The sequence below is a fragment of the Chironomus tepperi genome, unplaced genomic scaffold (genome assembly GCF_022539635.2).
Source record: "Chironomus tepperi strain 1889 unplaced genomic scaffold, CSIRO-AGI_Ctep_v1 contig_85, whole genome shotgun sequence".
In the NCBI taxonomy this organism is placed as follows: domain Eukaryota; kingdom Metazoa; phylum Arthropoda; class Insecta; order Diptera; family Chironomidae; genus Chironomus; species Chironomus tepperi.
Genome location: NW_027226207.1, coordinates 2,646,806 through 2,667,455, shown reverse-complemented (window position 1 = coordinate 2,667,455; position 20,650 = coordinate 2,646,806). Strand labels below are relative to the sequence as shown.

At 31.4% G+C, this 20,650-nt stretch overlaps 1 protein-coding gene and 1 long non-coding RNA gene across 2 annotated transcripts; one reads left to right on the top strand and one right to left on the bottom strand.

The window, feature by feature from the left end:
* Positions 1–1,649: 1,649 nt before the first annotated feature.
* Positions 1,650–3,974, bottom strand: LOC139086548 (phenoloxidase-activating factor 3-like). The gene is made up of 8 exons (XM_070635014.1): positions 3,847–3,974; positions 3,252–3,680; positions 2,829–2,927; positions 2,718–2,766; positions 2,538–2,656; positions 2,189–2,479; positions 1,971–1,991; positions 1,650–1,911 (listed from the first exon to the last, which is right to left on the bottom strand). The coding sequence occupies exons 1-8, from the start codon at positions 3,908–3,910 to the stop codon at positions 1,742–1,744; spliced, it is 1,242 nt and encodes a 413-aa protein (XP_070491115.1). The 5' UTR covers positions 3,911–3,974; the 3' UTR covers positions 1,650–1,741.
* On the top strand, positions 3,805–7,863 carry LOC139086549 (uncharacterized). Its single transcript, XR_011544032.1, has 3 exons — positions 3,805–4,899; positions 4,971–5,347; positions 5,429–7,863. It is a non-coding gene; the product is annotated as an uncharacterized lncRNA (long non-coding RNA).
* The last annotated feature ends 12,787 nt before the right edge of the window (positions 7,864–20,650 follow it).

Below are 20,650 nucleotides of genomic sequence, written 5' to 3'. Positions count from 1 at the left end.
TGCGATTTGTGTTGGCATTTTTGTACAATTAATAGACACAGACCTTTTTACTTCTTATTTTTTTTCACTTCCACTTGCACGGCCCTTCGTCCTTCGAAAATCATTTATTGATTTTGTATTATCCTTTATTCTATTATATTGCAATCACAATGGTGCTATAGAAAATGTAAATAAATCGATTATTAATTTTTTTTTTGTGCGTTTTTTGGTATTTTTGTTTGTGGATTGAGTTGTTTACCTGAGGATTTGATTCATCCAACATCAATATCGATAACAAAGTTCAATGACTCTCAACGTCTGTCATTCCAAAATATTAGTTCCATTATCCCCAAATTTAGTGTGAAAATCCTCAAAAAACAAACAATTTCATTAACAATTCAGCTCAGACTATGTCAAAAATGTCAGTCAAGTATTTCTCAATATATAAAAAATCACCAACTGCAAATGATATTGACGAAATAATAAGCATTTAATAACAAACAAAATCCATTTTTTTCATCATATTTTTTTATTAAAAAATAAATAAAAAGAATTTTACACATCATTGATATGTAATATCCCCTTAAATCGTTTCCTTTATAAAACGATCCTAAATCACACAAATATACAAAAGAGATGAAGAGAAGAGAATGGAAGGAAAAGGAAAAAGGAAGACGACGAGGAAAGTCTTCATTAAAATGGAATATTTTCGATGAAATCTGACAGTCAAATTTTTGGTGAGAGATTTATAAGGATGTTATGGTTTAGGAGCATTTTGACTGACTCTGCTGTACAATTTAGTAGATAGACTGAGCCATAATACTTCATCATGTCAATAACAAGATGTGAATGGGCTTTAAAGGCACCTGCTAGGGATAATACTCAAGATTCACTAGAATTTTATCCTACTTTATGAAAAATAGCGGTCTGTCGTTTGTAGGAACACAACTATCTTGTCTGACGATGAAAATAATGCTACAAAATAAGTTAAGACCAACATAAAGCGTAATAGCCTTAACATCTCAGAGTTCCAATCATCTTCTATCAGAAATTCGAGAGAAATCTCAAAATATATCCGAAAAACTAACATTTTGCTTTAGGTCAGTTCTATACAGTCTGCCCTGACAGGCAAAAAGTATGTTTTAATGGTACAGAAAGACTGCTTCAATACCTTAAAGCGGTTGCTTTTCCAGATAGGGCAGTTAAGTCTCAGAAATGCGTTTTATCCTCAATTTTACTCAATTACCCAACAATCATCCTTCTACGTTCTACATATGATTGAAATATTATTCGTTCCTTATTCTTTCTTCCGATTTCTCTCAAATTTAGTCTTTAGAATCGAACAAGAAAAGTTTTTATTCGTTTTAATGCTTGCACATAAACGATAAAGAGATATAAAGATGAGAAAAATATGGAGCCATGGGATGTCATTTTATTGAATTTATGATCCTTATCAGATATTCGAAATAAGAAGAAGGAACCAAAAATATGATATTTATGAATAGCCTTTGTTCATGAAAATTTTCTTCTCATTTGAATTGGATAAATTCCCGCAGAAATAAACGATTTTCTCCCCTTTTTCTTCCTTGAATCCTTAAAAATAGCCATAAAAATGCCATAAACGATATTGGAAAAATTCTCTATTTCCAGATAAGTGGACAGACATCAAATTTAAAGGTTTTTTAGTTCCAATTTTTATTTTAGATTCAACAATAAAAAATTTTCTTATCTAATCTGCTCTATAATGTCATTTGAAGTAAATTCAGGACATGTTGTCAAGTATCCAGGTCAGATAACTTTGTACATTTGTATAAATTCCAGGATAACTTTCTTCACCGCATGTTTTGACTCCGTATGAAACAATTCCGTATTGTACAACTCGAATCATTTTATTTACTTTGCCTGGAGCTTGAAGTGGACCTCCGGAGTCACCTGTTGAATTTTAGGAAATTAAGAGACTATGAGTGATTTATAGAATTGAGAGTATTTACCTCTGCATGCATCAATTAGAGCTGAAATTGAAGAAAATATTTGATATATTCAGTATTTTCAATTTTTGGACCTGTGATGTAAACCTCACAGATCCCTTTTTGACTTATCTCATGTCATCAATACCCGAATGGACAAAAATACATTAGAGCTAGACATCAACTGACCCACAACTAGTTAAACCGTATTTTTATCCATTCTGTTCACTTCATATGCTTACCTACACCTCCTGCACATATCTGATTATCACTTAAACTTAATTTCTTGATTGCAGCAAACTTTTGCTCGCATTCACTTATGGATACTGGTGGAACATAAGCTTTTTGTAGGATTGGATACGATGTGGTATTTTCTGTTGCTCCCCATCCAATCACTTGATAATTTGGACCTAATTTTTTTGTAGACACTTCTTCTAATGGTAAACAGATTGTATTGATGTTATTTTGACTAAGTTTTGCAGGCTTTGCTAAACGAACTAATCCGATGTCATTCATAACTTTAACTGGATCATCTGGAATTCAAAGTTGGAACACAATTAAAGGAACATGAGTAATGTAGTTTATAGTTACAATTCGGATGTGTCATCATGGATGCAACTTCTACATCTTGTACAGGATCTGCACATTGCATATCTTCATTACAATCCACAATAGATGTCTCGTTGTATTCACCGAGACGAATCATTGTTCTGAAAATGAAGAATTAAAATCTAGTGAATCAGAGCTTGAAGTCTTGTATGAAATATTTACATATTATCATTTGTTAAAATACAATGAGCAGCTGTAAGTACATAATATTCTGAAATAAAGCATAAATATGATTTTCATGAACTTTAATGAGACTTTGAACTGTTAACTTACCTGAAATTAGTGTGCCTGCACATCCATAATGGGGTCTTCGTTTTCCTTGATACTTGAAACGAACAATCCAAGGAAATTCAAGTACTTCAGCATCGTCTCCTGTAAAATACAATTTTGAGCTGTTTTAAATATAAGATTGGATATAATAGAATATAAACTGTAAGCCATGGCATACAATTCGGACAGCAGCATTACATCAAAACTTAAAACACATGATCAGTTAACTTTTTCTAATAAGTCTTTGAACTCCACATGGCTTTTCTAAGTTAAATATGGGAAAATCCGAATTGACGTTGAACTCTAAGCTTATGCTTTTACTAATCACGTATGATATGCTTGACGTGTGGTAATTCTCTTTACTTAGATGACGCTTTAGGTTTTAGCTAAATTTCAACTGCCTTAAAATTCGATTAGTTTACTTACCATTAGCAACTCTTTTTAAAAACGACTTTCCACAACTTTTAGGATCAAAAAGTTTAAAATTTTTATGTTTTGTAATATCATCTAGCTCAATTTTTTGTTCAAGCACTTCTGGTGTTTCTATTCTTTGTGTCGTACTTTCTGCTGTTGTTTGAATGATTGTGGTCGGGGTTGTAATCGATACAGTACTGGCTGACGTTTGAACAGGCATTGGGCTCTTCATTGTTACAGGATCGAGATGAGTGATGTATTTTTGTAATTCACAGCAAACTAATTTCGGTCCAAATGCAGCACAACTTTCTCTTCGTTTTGTGAAGTCTTCAAATACATCTGGTGAAATTATACTATCTGTTAAATTTACGGAAGTGCACTCTTTTGTAGCTACGCAATGACCTTTGTTAAATGAGTCGGGGAGAAGACAAAGTGTTGGAGCTGAAAATTAAGAAATTATTAGAATATTTAAGTGTCATGTGAGTAGGAACAAAAATATACGGAAAAGTATCTACGACTATTAATTAAATGGACATTAATATAACTTTTTGCGCGTAAAATCTACAACTGTTTATCAATATTCTTCACAAAAAAATTCCATTCTTACCAGAACTTATCCATCCGATATCAAACAGTATCAACATCCCAAGAAATTCTCTCCAGCACAGCATTTTTGTTAATATTTACTTCTAACACCTTAACAGTCCAAACTGAGAATAAGTTCTTAAAAAGAAACTCACTAAAAAAGTATCGGAATATCGAGAGACAATAAAGTGCAAATTGGAAACCAGTTATAAAGCTTGTAACAGCATATACATTCAAAACGTCTCTCACTCTCTCTCTCTGGTATCAAATGCTCTGATTGATGCTAATACGTACAAGTTTTAGTGATACTACTTAGTATTTCTTGGAATTGAACGTGATTTATTTTTAAATTTAATTTTCTTTGACACATTTTGTATCTTGTGGATTGTTTGGTATTTGATAATTTATAATCTTTTGGTATATAAAGAATGGCTTGATATATTGAGGAAGACCATAGTGTTAATGGATTGGTTGTGTAGAGACGCAGCAGTTGGTAAAGATTGTTGATATGAAAAGTCAGAATGTTTCTAAAAATGCAGTTTTTGGACAATGAACCAGATGGAAAGTAAATCATTCTTAGGAGATAAAGTTCAAGGTTTAGATACTCGATTGATAACTGTTGAGATGAGTGTCTGAGCTGTGATAAAGCTGTAATACTCATGAGTCGATTTTTATGAGATTTTGATACTCGTTTATTCCTTAATTTCGACCATGTCTCACTTTAAAGGCATAACTTCAAAAAATTCAAGAAAATGCTTTCTGTTCCCAACTTCTCAAAATTCTTCCTAACTCATTTTCTCAGTGTCTTAGAAGAGAATCTGATACTTATCATAGAGTTGAGTATTTTCTCTATTTTTTCTATAGTTTACTCAATTAATTTCTCATAAAAAAAACTGGTTGTTTACATTTTCTATGCAGAGACTATAAGTATATAAAGAAAGAAATATTAGTTTCATAACTTGTTAACATTTTCTCACTGCAAAACAAGATTCTCTTTGAAATATACTTTTAAAGTTGTGTACAGTCGCATATCAATGTTATGGAGATATGGTGAATCACGGGGAATCCCATTGAAGTAAATAAGAATAAATCAAGATTAAAGACTTCTTTTTCTGGTATTATATTAAAGTATGACATATATTTAAGTTTTCTTTAGATTTCTTTGGAGTCATTCGTTCATTACGTTCAAAGCGAGAGGAAGGGAGGTCGATTTAAAGAAAAGAATTAGCTAAGTGATGTTCACTTTTGAGTAATGTTAATTTGTAATGAAATAAGTGAAAGTCACATTTTCTGGTATGCGTTTCGAAGATTTTTAAAAATATTTTTGGGATCTTACTAGTTGATAAGTTCTAAGGAGCGCTATAAGTGGATGTTCAAAGGACTCATAGTAGAAAACTGTCGATCGACACAATATTGCTTTTGGAATTAAGAATTGGCAAGCGGTAGTTAGTGATAGAGCAAGTTTTAAGGGACATCTATGGGAGGGCATGGATTACAATTGATATGTACGGCTAGCAAGGTAAGTAAGTATTAAAAACTACTTAAAACTGTATAGCGTCATTAAGTCAAATTACAAATGAAGATGATTTTCCTAATAATTCCAGAAAAAACAGTCAGAATCCAGAATTGTATGCCTTTTATTTAGAATAAAATATTAACAGAAAAAGTCATCATCAAATAATTATATTTTATCTCTAAAAATAGAACAGTAAACATAAAAGTCTGAAATTTCTGATAATAAATTACCAAAAATTCAAATAAAATCCTCTTAAAATGTTCTCATTAATGTAGTTATAATGGAAAACAGACATAATTTAATCAGCTCATAAATTATTAAAAATTAATGAAGCATCAACAACATCTGTACAAAAATTCATCACTATCTATTGTCATTGAGTGATTGAGAACTTCATGGATTATCAATCATAAAAATATTGTCATAAATAGCATCATTAAATTATTTTTATAAATAAAATATGATATTTATAGTCAAACAAAATTATTAAAGTGTAGGGAGAAAGGGAACAATAAGAAGTGAAGGGAATCTATTGATCCAGGATCAAATCAATCTGTTTGATTGATTGATTGATCACAATGACCGTATGTTGCTTCTTCCTACGATCCTCTTCATTCCTTTTTACACACACACGCGTTCTACTCTGCACTTCTAGTCTCATTGACATTTTATAGTGAAAAATCAGAGATAAATCATTTGATTGTGTGTCGTAAAAAAATGTTAAGTGTGGTTCTATAAATTCTTTATATTACCTATATATATGGACACATAAAACCCATTTCAATGATTTCAAAGTGACAATGAATTTATCGTGAAAATTTTATGTATGATGATAAATAAATGGAAGTAGGAAATTAGAGATGTGGAGATTTGGAAGCGCTTTTATGAAATTTAAAGAGCATTTTATGATTGCTTGACATTTGATGCTCTTAATTGGCTGTTGAAGCAAATTACCAATAAAATCTGGTGTTCTAGATTGTCCTAATGCTTCCATAACTAGCACAGATCAATTGAGATCCACGGCCACCATTATATGGTGCCTAAAACTAGCTCTATCACTGAGCATCGATTGCTAATTCCAGATTCTAATTCCAATACTGTCTCTATGTTCCATGAGTCCTTGAGATGCTCACGTGATCTTTTGTCACTTCAGGTCTTCGAATAACATGTCCTTCCCATAGAATCGTGTTCACTTCAGCCTGTTGTCCTAGTCAAAATTGAAAGCCAGCTATACCAGTCAAAGTGAAGCAAATACTTCAATAGCTCCAAAAATCCATGAAAGCAGAGCAAATAAAAAATAAATGATGATACTATCCACGACTCTGTGTACTCCTGTCTATCTTTATTTGCTGTTCTTCTTTGTTTCCCTCATTTTTTTGCTTTTGTTTTTTGTTGTAAACTTTTCTCTTACCTTACCATCCTCCATTCATGTCCTCTGTTGAAAACATCACAAATTCTATGTGTTCAGTACATTTTTTTTTATTATGAATGTTAGCTATAGAATTCACTGACAATAGCTGCAAAATAAATTCGCATTTTATTTATGTTTATCTACCCCTCGAAACGAAAAGCCGTTGGCAAAAAGTGCTTTTTTACATTCAGCTGGAGCTGCTTAAATTCAATGGTTAAATGATAAAGGCAATTGCTATAAAAGCTTTTACTGCTCTTGACTTTTTTTTTCCTCCTCTCTTGCTCTTCTTCTCCCCAGCATCACCCGTAAAGTTTTATTTTTTATATTCTTGCGATTGTGGCTTTCACTTTAGGGATTTTTTTATTCATGAGGTTCTTGCCGTGCGCGTGGTATTCATTCACGAAAAAAACCTTTATTTTGTGTCTTTTTCATTCAGTTTTTGTTACTTTTTTTTGTTATTTTATTTCATTTTGATTGCTTTTGGCATCAACAAAGAATTTTCGAGGAAATAAATAAATTTTAATAATTTTTAAAACATTTCTTTAATATGATTTTGTATGTCTGGTATCTTCATCTTGATTAAAAGGCTTTTTGAAGTGCTGTAATATTTGTTGGTGGCACAGATATGTTGCTGGGATAAGTGAGGCAACATAATGAAAATCAAGGTATATTTCTTCGACTACTTACAGTATTATAAGTTAAAATAAAATTTATCAGAGCTCATAGTCGACACACTTGAAGCCGGCTAGACTCAAATCAGGACAGCTTAAAAGAGGTCGACTCGACTTGACTCAAACCTAATCGACTTTGCGTCGACTTGAGATAAACTCAATTTATGAACTAATGCAGAGGTTCTTCACTTATTTCGTTTGCTTTTATTAGGAAGAGGGTCTTCAATTTTGTAAAAGCATACGTAACATAATAAGTGAACGACCCTTACATGCTTTTTTGGTCTTAAACTATTAGAAATAGTATCCAACTTGTTATAAAAATAAATCAAATATTCATAGACTTAAAACCTGTTCCATATTCAAAATTATTCTCAAATCTTAACTAACTCTCTGAGACTTCATTAGTATTTGGAGAGGATTGAAGACAAAATGTTCAAAATATTGGTGATTAAATATCCAAAATGATTAAAACAATAATAAAGTAAGACAATTTTTAAAAAAATTCAATTGTTATGCTTTAACTCATATTTGTCATTCCAGCTTGATACTTTTGACTGCACTATGTGACTTGACATCATCTTCTGAAGTCATTACTGGATATTATTATGATTCGAACTGGGGAGATATTGACATGCGATTATGGACATTTAAGGCAAATTCTTATTCAGAAGTGTCAACTCCGTATGCCGAAATATTTGCAAAAGGAACATGCATTAAAGCATTGGAGATTACGCATATTAAGAACATAGAATATTTACCAGTGAAAGTGTATGAAAAATTCCCAAATTTGGTAGGATACAGTGCATATAACTCAGCTATTAAAGAAATTAGATATGAAAATTTTGAAAATTTATTCAAACTTCAAATCCTTGTGCTGCAAAGTAATAAAATCTCGGATATTCCAAAAGATTCATTCAAGAATTTATTAAATTTGAAATTTTTGCTTATGGACAACAATCAAATCAAGACGATTGACGATCGTGTTTTTAGAAATCTGCAAAGCTTAAAGAAACTCGATCTCGACAAAAATGAAATAACTTCCATATCAAAAAATGCATTTGAAAAATTGACCCAACTTGAAAAAATCTACTTGAGTGGAAATTCTCTTTCAACTTTGGATGCCAATACTTTCAGCAATAATCAAAAACTGGAGGAAATATGGCTGAAAAGCAATAAAATTAAATTTTTGAGCTCGACAATGTTTGACAATATTCAAAGTTTGAAATATGTTGATGTTCAGCATAATATATGTATTGATGGATATTATCATACTAGTAAGTTTGCAGAATTGAAGAATAAAATCAGAACTTCATGTTGAAATTATGAGAAATACTGTTTAATTTTTGATAATCTGAGGAGAATAGACTGTAATTGGTCAACCGTGTATCTAACTTGACAGACAATGGTCAAATTTCAGATTTAAAGCAACGCATCATTCCTTTCTATTTATAGTCTAGTAGTGGAGATCATGTGTGCCGCGGCACTCTTTCCCGCATTGATCAAAGCTTACCACCGAAATGCCGCAAAAACTAAAAGGTTGCACATCACTTGTCTCTAGTATGTCCCGTAACTAAGTATAAAATGAATATTAAACTCTCAAAAATGTTAATTTTATTGACGATAATTTATTCAAATCTCTTATCATCTCAAATTATGAGACCTGCTCTCTGATTCTCAATCAGTCAATAGACATAGAAAACACAGATTGATAGTCAGATGTTGAGCAGCAAAATGAAGAGGTAAGTTGAATATTTTGTCAAGTTTTTTCAAAATTAACAAGATTTTTTTGATTGATAGATCTGCAATTTTTATAGTCACCATTCTTTTTGCCTTAACACTTAAAGAAGTCACTTGTGGAAATTTAATTGATGGTGATTTTGATGATACTTACTGGTACCCATTAGATATTAAACTGTGGACTTGGTGGATCAACAAAAATGTTGAAATTTCATCAAAAAATACTGAAATTTCTGCAAAACCAAGTGAATTTATTAAAGGAATCAACTTCCGAAATAATAAAAACATCGAATTTTTGCCGATAAAAATTTATAAAAAGTTACCAAATTTGAATGTTTTTCAAGCGTTTAGTTGTGCTGTGAAAGAGATAAAATATGAGAATTTTCAACATCTTGTGGAACTTCAACTAGTGTCATTGGCATCTAACGAGATATCGCACATTCCAAAAGATACTTTCAAGGATTTATCGAATCTTAAACATTTGGAACTGCGGATGAATAAAGTTCAAGCTATAAATGATTTGACTTTTCAAAATCTTGTCAGTTTAAGATACCTTAACATTGGATATAATGAAATTTCATATATTTCACCGACATCGTTTGAAAATTTGAAGGAACTTCGAAACATATCAATGTCAGATAATGTTTTGCAGTCACTTGAAGATGGACATTTTGCAAACAACTTTAAGCTTGAACGAATTTGGCTGCAAAATAATAAAATTCATATCTTAAGTCCAACAATGTTTGATCAGCTTAAGTACCTTGTTGTAGCTAATTTTACTGGCAATAATTGTATTGATAGGCTTTTCGAGGTTACTGAATATGATTTATGTACTCCAAAAATTTTAGAATTAAAAAAAGAAATAAAGAGAAATTGTGAATATTAAGTTGACAAAGTGAAGTTATCAGCGTGCTCATCTTACTTATTTTAAATGAATATAAACAAGTTTTTAACACGATCTAAACAAAAACTTCTATACTTAAATTATTTATTCAGTTGTTAGTGAAGATCATTGAAGACAACATTGAATATTGTTAATGACTTTATATTAAAAATCAACGATGAAATCGTGAGTAGAATAATCATAGATTTAATGAGATTTTGATCAACAGAAATGGCTGGAATGCTGAATAGACAGGCTAATTGACTATCTGCATGTCTAGTAGTTCTAAGGACGTCTAATGTCATAATGGTTGATCCTAATACTAGACTTATAACTAATCATCTAAAAAGCTGCTTATTTTGGATACTTGAGGGCATATAATTTTATTAATAATTTCTATACTTTTAGGATTCTTCACATCATTGCTATAATCCTACTATCTACAAATATCAACAGAATAACAGCTGACAAGCCAATCGAAGGATATAACAAAGAGACAAAATGGGCAAAACTAGACATCGATCTTACAACTTTTACTATAAAATCAGATGAAGTGATTTCAACAAAAAACACGGAAGTTCTAGCTAAAGAAAGCAAATGTGTCAAAGGATTTTACTTTGAAGTTAACAAGCATATCGAGTATCTGCCTATAAAAGTTCATGAAAAGTTTCCAAATCTTGTTGCTTATGACGGAGCTAGTTTAGCATTAAAAGGAATAAAATACCAAAATTTCGAGAATCTTGTGGAGTTGCAGTACTTAACATTGAAAGATAATCAAATATCTTACATGTCCACTGATGTATTTAAGGATCTGACCAAATTAAAGTACCTTTATTTACAATCAAATCAATTGAATTTCATCGACGAAGATGTATTTAAGAGTTTAGGAAATTTGAGGCACATTAACCTTGACAGGAACCAAATCAACTTTTTACCAAAGGAGATATTCCAAAACATGCCAGAAATCCAAGAAATTTCATTATCAGACAATAAACTCCAGGAACTTGATGGCGACTATTTTATTAAAAATAAGAAACTTGAAACTATTTGGCTGGATGGAAATAACTTAAAAATTTTGAGTTCGACGATATTTGACGATCTGGATAAGTTAAAGATTGTGTACCTGAAAGGAAATGACTGCATTGACAGTAACTTTTGTGCTAATAGTGATTGTTCTCTTAAATTTTCGGATATGAAAAGCAAAATTAAAGAATATTGTAAATTGTAATCTCTTCCAGCCAGTACGGTTTAATAAATATTTTTACTTACTTATTTAGGTTCTGAGTGTAATCTTGGGAATTTACCTGTGGTTTCAGATTCAATACTGATCATAAAACTGATCCGTTAGGCTACACTAAAATGTTGTTTACTTAACAGTCAAGTCGTTAGTATAATGAGACATGCTTGTCATTGGCAATCACTTTGTCATCACTCAGTAGCCACTTAAAAGCCATTGTCATTGAACAAGTCTGTAGACTTCGAAGACTTTTGATAGGCTCTGATTCATGATTTTTAAAAATTCAATCACTATAGCTGCACAGCTTATAATATCGCCTTTAATCATAAACTATCGACAAATTCTCTCAAAAATAATCCCATAACAAAACAGTTAAAAAGTAGATAAAGCATCAATCTCATAAGATGTCTTTCAACACCCACAAGACCAAATTGAAAAAAAAAATTCAATCAATATTGACATAAAACAAACAAATCTACACACTCATGTTCATCCTGTTCAATTTTTATCAAAGGAATCATAGTGCTGTGTATTGTGACAGGGACTCGAGAAAATTGATTATAAAGGTACACAAATGTACACATTGACGATATATATAAAAATGAAAAAAAAAAATAGGACATCAATGTTCAATATAAAAATAAAAGCACAAGCATGAAAACACGGAGCAGCACACATTGAATGTCGAAAATGGAAAGGCAAGTGCTTGACAAATTGATTGAAATAAATTGATTTGTGCTGCTTTTTTCCCTTTTCTGCTGCCACTTTTCCTCTTTCTATTTTGTTGTTTATTTCTAGTCCGGAAGTTTTTTTATTCTGTGAATTTTACGTTTTTTTTCTGCTTCTCATGAGTGTGTAGAGTCAATGTAAATGAAATGAAAGCTCTTTTGTTTTAAAGCTATAGAATTTAGATTTTTTTGGGTCAATGGATGAAAAATGAGTTTTTTTGTTGAAGATATAGGAAGTTATTAGCCGTTTAGTTTCAGGTCACTGCTTACTTACTTTCTTCGCTGACCTTTTAGATCAATTGTGATCTATGACGTGTCTCAGATGGTATCTGAGCTAGCTGCAATGCAGGATAGGACCTTACAACTTAACTTAGAAATTCTATGCAAAGAGAACGTCAGTTAGATGTAAAAATGGATAATTTGTGCTAAGGTCAGCCTAAGAGTCAGATGGAAAACCTTTTGTAGTAGTCAAAGCTCCACATCGCAGCATGGTTCCAGTTAGTAAGTCAGTAATGCTATGTAAATGCAAACTAGGCTACTAACAGTCATAAGAGTACTATAATTATTCCCTTTAAAATCATTTGAGCTTCTCATGTTGGATATAGAATTGAAATATTCAAAGCTAGTCCAAATCCACATTTTCTCATCCAAACACCCAACCATTATTTTTATTTTTACGATACAATTTTCATTCTTATAAATACACAGATATATTCCCACTTTTGTGTGCCTACTAGAATGTAAATATAACACATACCGGATATTTATTTTAGGCTGCACTAGTCATAGCAATGACAATGCTGGAATGTAGGGGGAAAAAAATATTTTTAAAAGTCCGACACACAAAAAGGAGGAAATGGAAGCACACACAAAAATTCAAAGAGTAAAGTTCGTTGATTTTTTTTTTATCATCGCTCTACACACAGGAATTTCATTGCTCTTTTCATTTTCCTTTACGTGCACGATGAATGAGGAAGTGAAACTTTTTTTTCAAATGAAAATGTTCACACTTTTTTGTGTGTATCGCAATTTTTTGTGCTTGCTGAGATTTATTGATAGAGTGCTTGGGATTCTTTCAATCTTTCATCGGAACAGAGATGAGTGGGAATTTGATGTATTGTTTATAGAACTAAAAGCTGGATGAAAATGTCAAATAAATTTTTTTTTATATTTTACTAAATATTGGAACCATTTATTATTCTAGGTATATTGAAATAGATTATAGATTGCAAATAAAATGGTCAGCATATCCCTACCCCCTTTTGGAATTAGAATATTTATTTGAATATTATGCAATTTTTAATTAAAAATCTAAAAAGGAAGCACAAGAATAATTTTTCAAAATTAAGAAAACCATAACTTCCGGAATTAATCCAACCAGCATAGAAATACATGAGTAAATTAGATATTTAAGGTTTAATAAAACACACCCACAATGGCACACACAAAAATATATAAAATATAGAAAATAATAATAATATTTTTATAGCGCCACCAACGAAAAGGAATCGAGGATACACCGCAAATAGCATACGCTCCTGCTCACACATTTCGACGTTCATAAATATTAAATTTTTACATTATGCTGCATTATTTTTATATTCATGAAAATAATTTCGCACATAAATGGCATTGCTTTGTTGGCATGTATATATGAATGTAGAAATATCCCTACATACACTCATACACATGCATGCAGAATATTCCGCGAAAATCTCATCAATAAGCTACAACTAGATTATAAATTTTCATTTCTCACTCCGTACTGCAATTTTGCTGTTTTGTGTGTTTCATATTTTTTGGTTCTATCCTCCAACTACTATAGTCCTCGCAAAAATTATATTTCATTTCTGAGGCTTTCTAGTTCGTAGAACTCGATAATTTTTCGCTGATAGAATAATGTATGGAGCTAATTTATGGAAAATTGAAAAATGAATATTTTCTTTCATGTGTGCTGCTTGTGTGCATATGTTTGTGTTAATTTCAAAGCTCTTTATGTGGCTTAATTTTATATTACTGCAATATGACATTACTATCAGTGGCCGCTTGCAGTTTTCGTTTCGGCGACGAATGAATTTGAAAATGGGTTATTTTTATGGATATGAATGAGGATTCCTTTGTTGATTTTGTTGGGGAAGTTTTGAAGTTTTGAATGACATTTTTATATAATTTCACAGCATTTAAGCAATTAATTAGTCTTTGTACATATTAGTTGTAATCCCTGACCATTCTTATATTACAAATGAGGCTGACTCTACTGTTAAGACCGATCAATAATCACCAACACTGTCTGTATTAACAGCATTATTTTGAAAATCTGTTCTTAAGTTGCTTACACGTTCATAAACCATCTAATAAGTCAGAATTAAAAAGTTACTAACACATTATGCATTCATTCATGCTAGAACAATTCTTAACCGATAGCGTCAAAGGAAATCCCACAACATCAATGAAAACATTCCTAAAATTCACAGAAAAATCATTATGAAAATTCAAAATTCAAATGGACATTATGGAAATTAATTATAATTCTATCGACTGTTTGATGTCCTGTGGAAATACAGAGAATTTGTTCATTTTATGTGATTTTGTTTTACATTATTAATATAAGCGCCTTTTTAATTGTTTGATGATTTATAAATTTTGTTAATGAACAGAAGAATGGAGCTGCTTTCTGATTTTTGTGGGTGGACATTTAATGCTAAAATTATAATGGTGCTAAATGCATAGCAATGGCAGGTAAATAAATAATTTTTCTATAATAATTTCAATTCTAGCTTAAAATAAAATAGTTAAAAATAATCTTTTATCCTCAGAATCACTCCATAAGCTCAAAATTCAAAATGATCGGAAAACAAATTCGTCCCACGAAAATATTTGCAGACATGCAGTCTATATTATTCCAACATCTTCCAAGAACAGATTTAAAACACTTTCATCATCATCATACATCAAATCAGCTCAATGCTCGAAAAAAAATAACATTTACCAGCCTCAGAAGATTTCATATAATTGATATTGACATTTCTACTACTTCCTTTTCCTCATTCTAATATTATTCTCAACGAGAGGTGTAGCCAAGAATTTTTAAGGGAGTGTTTTGAATGGATTGCAAAAATTTAGGAAAATTCAAAAAAAAAGAAGATTTTAACCCCTAAAACTTCGCTCCTTCCTGAATACGCCACTATCTTTCATGCTCAGCTATGCAAATAAAGATGAAAAAAATCTTGTTTGAATGTGAAGACTGTGAAGTTATAAAAATGTTGTTTTAATCAGCATTTTGCGGGTTCAACTTTTGAACTTTTTCGCTTTTCAATTTTATCGTTTAAAAAGAAAATTGAAAAAAGGAAGAAAAATTGTTCTTAATTCGTTCCATCATACTAAACATTCATCGTCAAACATTGAAAGCCCCCTATAAATAATTCGTCAATTTATGATAAAAGAATATGTTTAAAAGAGATTTGAGAGATATTTTGGTACTTGGAATTTTTTAAGGGATTACTGAGAGATTTTAAGGAATCTTTGATGATTTTTCTTGATACCCTGTTGGGTATCCTATAACCAGAACTGGATTCAAAATGAATTTTGTATTGGATTCGAGTTGAATTCGAGCTCTGGCTACAAATTTGTTCTATGATGGCTTGGTTAGTGAGGAACTAAAAATAGATGTAATAGTAAGGAATGGACGACAAAAGTTCTCCTGGAAGAACGGAAGCAAGTAGTAGAGCTTGCTTTAGGTGCCATCTGAAGAATACAATTGATCTGTACGGCCAGCGAAGTTAAGTGAGTAAGAGTAATGGTCAGATACAGAGCTTCCATCAGACATCAATTAAGGGTATGTGGTCATGGAAAACTATTGATAAATCTTGACAGTCAAGATGAAGCAATTATAAAAATATAATCAGAATATAAATATCTTGGGTTAATTAAAGCTCTCGGCAAGAACGACAACCTTGGTAACCCTTTAGTTTCTCAGCGAGACAAACATCATCTCCTCAGTGTACTTAATAATAGCACCACAATGAAGAAAAACATTGCAAAAGATTGACTGAAAAAGAAGAAGTCGAAGGAAGATAGAGATGAAGGCGGATAAACAGAACTGAAGAACAAGAAGAAGAAATGATTTAAAAAATAAAGAAAGAAAGGAAGCATTTAGCTGCACAAATAAGAAAAAACTGAGTTTAAAACAATCCTCTCATATCGTTGCTGTTTACAGATAGATCACTTGCAGATTAATTTTCTCACTCGTTGCTTCACAATTTTTTTTCAATTTTTAGAAGCTCAACAATGGATGAATAAAAAAGCATTTGCTAATTAAGTTTCTAGGAAGCGAAAAAAGAGAAGCAATACTCACAGCGCAAAAATGCATAAATTTTTTAAATTATTGGCTTCAATTTGAAGATGATAAAAAATGTTTTTACGTTAATTAAAATTTTTTTTCAATTCCATTGCTTTCAAACAAGAGATTCGCCCACTCGTTCCTAATTTCCTGCTCCTATTAATCACTTATTTCGTTTATTTCTGTTTATTTATTGAAAAAATTCGGTGTTATGCAGTATGGAGGAAGTTATGGGAGTGATATGAGTAAGGTTTTGAGTTTTGGAGCGCTTGTTTTTATGAAACTTACTTGTTGTGAAGGATACAATCTTAAGAATGTTGACACTGTACTTGAAGCACTCAGTCGTTCCAAATTGAAGGTCTAGAACTGCATTTGAGGGTCTCAGTCTGCATTTGAGGGTCTTGGTCTGCATTTTAGGGTCTTGATTTTTATTTGAGTTTCTTGAACTGCATTTGAGGGTTAAGATATGCTCTTGAGGGTAAACAACTGTATTTGAGGGTCTAGAGCTGGTTTTGAGAGTCTAGAACTACATATAAGGATTTACATAGACAAAATGCCTCATAAATGTCTCCATCGCTTTCCAAAACTATAGTCCTGGATAAAAAATCTTTCAATTCCATAGCAAAACTGCATTACATGCTGATGGATGATTCTGATATACAACGAGCATGGAAATATAGATAGATAGATAGATGAGATGTTATGATGAATTTTTCATCATGAACGGAAATCATTTTTTTGTTTTTGCTTTATATTTACGAACAGCACAGAGAGGAGAAAAGCGATGGCAAAAAACAAACCTCGAAGCGAAATTGCTATGGATGTACTGTGTGGATTCACATTTGCTGGAGTATAAAAAATTATGTTCCATGAAGAGTGTGGAGCAGCACAGCAACAAAAAAAAAAAGGAATATGAAAAATGTGAAATACGAAAAAAGATTTTCCGATTCCGATAAATTTGATGAAAAATGCTTGTAAATGAATTTCTTCTGGCTTTTCGAGCTTCTTCGTTCCAATGCCATTTTCAATCCTCGTACAGCTTTATTCTTTATATTTCTCGTGAATTTTGAAATTGAACGTAAAAATATGAAGAATTATTTTGGATTTCGATGCAGATCAAGATGGGGAAGTTCGGAGAAGGAAAATAAGGTCAATTGATCTGAATGGAGGACGGAAGACATGAATGTTAAGTCGAGTATTCTAAGAATACAGTGAAGTTAGAGTTTATGATCTAAACTGAGATCAGTGCATTCATAATTTTAAAGCATTTTTATTACTAGATTCTTCTTATTATCAGCAAGTTCCTTCAGATCACCTCTAATATGGATGCCTCACCAAAGGTCATGAACTTTAACATTAATCCCACCTTACATCATCATAAAAAAATGTAAATTCATTTCAAAGAAAACTTTTCTCGCATTTCATCCTGCTTCAAATTATCTTTATGTAATTTATTTGCAAACAAGCTGAATGAAGCCCATCCATGAGCCGTGCAAAAAAAAGGGAAGAAAAATTCTCATTAAATGAAAAATTTTCCTCTTCTTTTCTTCCTCCCACACTTCCTTTTATTCCTCTGTGATAAATCAAAGATTCACTTTCAGTTATCAAATTTCAGCAAGCATCCGAACATGAATGTAAGGAACTTGAAAGAGATGAAATAAAATAAATTCGCAACAACGCAAAATAAATGGAAAAATATTTTTCCAACGTTGATGATGAAAAAGTTTTTTGTGCTAAGTAGATTATGTACTTGACAAGGAACAGAATAAAAAAAAACACAACCTGATGAGAAAATTGAAATTTGAAGCTGTCAATGCTTTTTCATCTGTTTTTGTATGAGAATTTTATGAGCTCAAAAAGTTATAACAAGCTACATAAAGAGTTTTATACTTTATATTTTTTGATTTATTTTCATTTGAAAAGTTTGAAATTATGTGAGAATTATTGACACAAATTTGGAATAATTGCTTTTTATGATGGCTTATGAGTACTGAAATAGGAATTTAAATTTTATGCTGCATACAAATTATGATTCTGATTAATTGTATACGTTGCTTATTTTGAGTGTCATATTGAATGATGAATGTGGAATTTTTAGGGTGAGATTTAATTTTAATAATTTTATTGAAATTTTCTGTTGTTGCTGCAAGGTTGTAGGAATATTTAAAAATCTGTAACTGTTGTGTTACTCAGAAGCAGAGGGTGTCCAGGGAAGAGAGGTATGTGGGTCAAAATACTTTCTTTTTTGGAAAAATTCATCAATTTTCTTATATTTTTCGTCGATATATACAAAATTTCTGGCTCAGCCCCTCTCCGGAAGGCCTTAGATCTACGTGAATCTTGCATAGAGCCGAGCCAGGTAGAATCTAGTGTCACTTCAGTTTGATGCCAAATTTTTCGCTTTCTCCATGTCCTGTGTGTTTCGGAGGTCAGTTTAAATATTCAGGATTATTCCTTGAAAATTCCAGAGTGAAGTGTGGCCATATATCATAGTTTTTGATGTCTAATCTGAGAAGCAGTCCTTAACCCTTGAAAATTCTAAAATTTCAGGAAATTACAAAGCACAATATTGACCCACATAGATGTGATACCTCAACGACTAAAATCAATTTCCCTTAAAAAATTCACATTTTCCATTCCAAAAGCTCACAATGTAATTTAATATCATTCAGTGCCAAAGCATTGGCCAAAGCTTTAAACAAAACTTTTTCCTCCTTTCTGTATAAATTTGAAGAAGAAGGGAGAAAAAAATCGAAACAAGATTTATCGTCTGCAATGATACAATTGAAGTCAAAGAGCACTAAAAGTGCTGCTGCTTTAAAATAAACATTCAATCCAGTCAATTCAGTCTTTCCTTTCTTTTCGACTTAATGTACATGAAACAGGAAATGGCAACAGAAAAGATTTCTTTCCTTTCTTTGTGCTCTTTTTTTTCCTCGACGTTTTTGAAAGTCCAATGCAATTCAATTTACGATTTTCTTTCTGTATGGAACAGAACATAAATAGAATAAAAGAGAAGAGCGATGGAAAAAAATTCAATATTTATTTTACTTTCCATTACATAATGAAATGCTTTTTTTTCTACTTCTAGCAGGGAGTAAATGCTGAGGAAGTTTGGTGGATTTTTTGGGTTTTTGGCACAAAGCGTGGTTTTTTGGGGAGAGTTTTGTGGTTATGTTAATTGTATGTTTCTGTTATAGTCCCGAAATCGGAAGCCTGCATATTATATAGTCCAAAAATAGTCTATTACTTTAGTATATCATCCTGATTTAACTTTAAACTAAACTTTGGTCTCAATATTTTGGACAACATCTAACGCACTACAGTCCCATTCTCACCAAAGCCGGACTCACAGTCAAACATCCAACAAAGCCCTCCCAATCACTCTCAACAACACAAAACACTCACTTCAAAGCAGCTCAAACTGTCTAGGAAAAGAAAAAGTTTTTAATGCAAGTTCATTGAATATAAGTGAAATGATATTGTAGATTGTATCACCATTAGTCACACAATTGTTGGTTGAATTGAACTAGTTTGATGTGTATCATGAGAACTGTAAAGAAATCACATTTTTCGTCGTTTGATGCCATTAATTGAAAAATCATGTGACATGATTGAATTAATGTTGGGATATTAAATGATAAGACATAATTAATGATGACAAATAGTGGTAGTCAATTGCATTGATTGGTTTGGGAGTTTAGTGGATTTTGGGTTAATGAACTTTGGATTTTAGGGACTGTAGGGATTTTGGGCACTAGTTGGAGGTTAGCAAGATCGACTATAGTTACAATTTAAAATGAAAATCTCAAAAAATTCCTAAAAATCAATTTTCAATCCTCTAATTTGCAGTAATATCAAGTAAAACTTAAAAAGTTCAACGCACCTACAACAAAAGTTTTACATAATCTGCTTAAAATATTCCAAAAAGTAACAAGAAGCAAAATACCGAAAAAGCATATTGCAATTGTCATAATTTAGAGTGAAATTTAATCTTGAAAATATTTTCTCTCCCAAAAAATGGCTATTGTTGTTATTATATCTCTTGTTATTTCATCAAATAAAGTCGTTCATGCATTCTGAAAAGGATACAGTAAAAGAAAAAATCAAATAAGAAGGAAAATGCAATTTTGTTTTCAAATGCCAAAGGATTAGAATGAATTTGACCGAATTATGTATACAATCTAGAAGAGCACAAAAAAAATATATATATCCATGTATAAAATGTTTTGTATGTTGCTCAAATAACTACAGCAATATGCATAAATTGCTCAACAACATCTAGTACATTCTCGTATAAAATA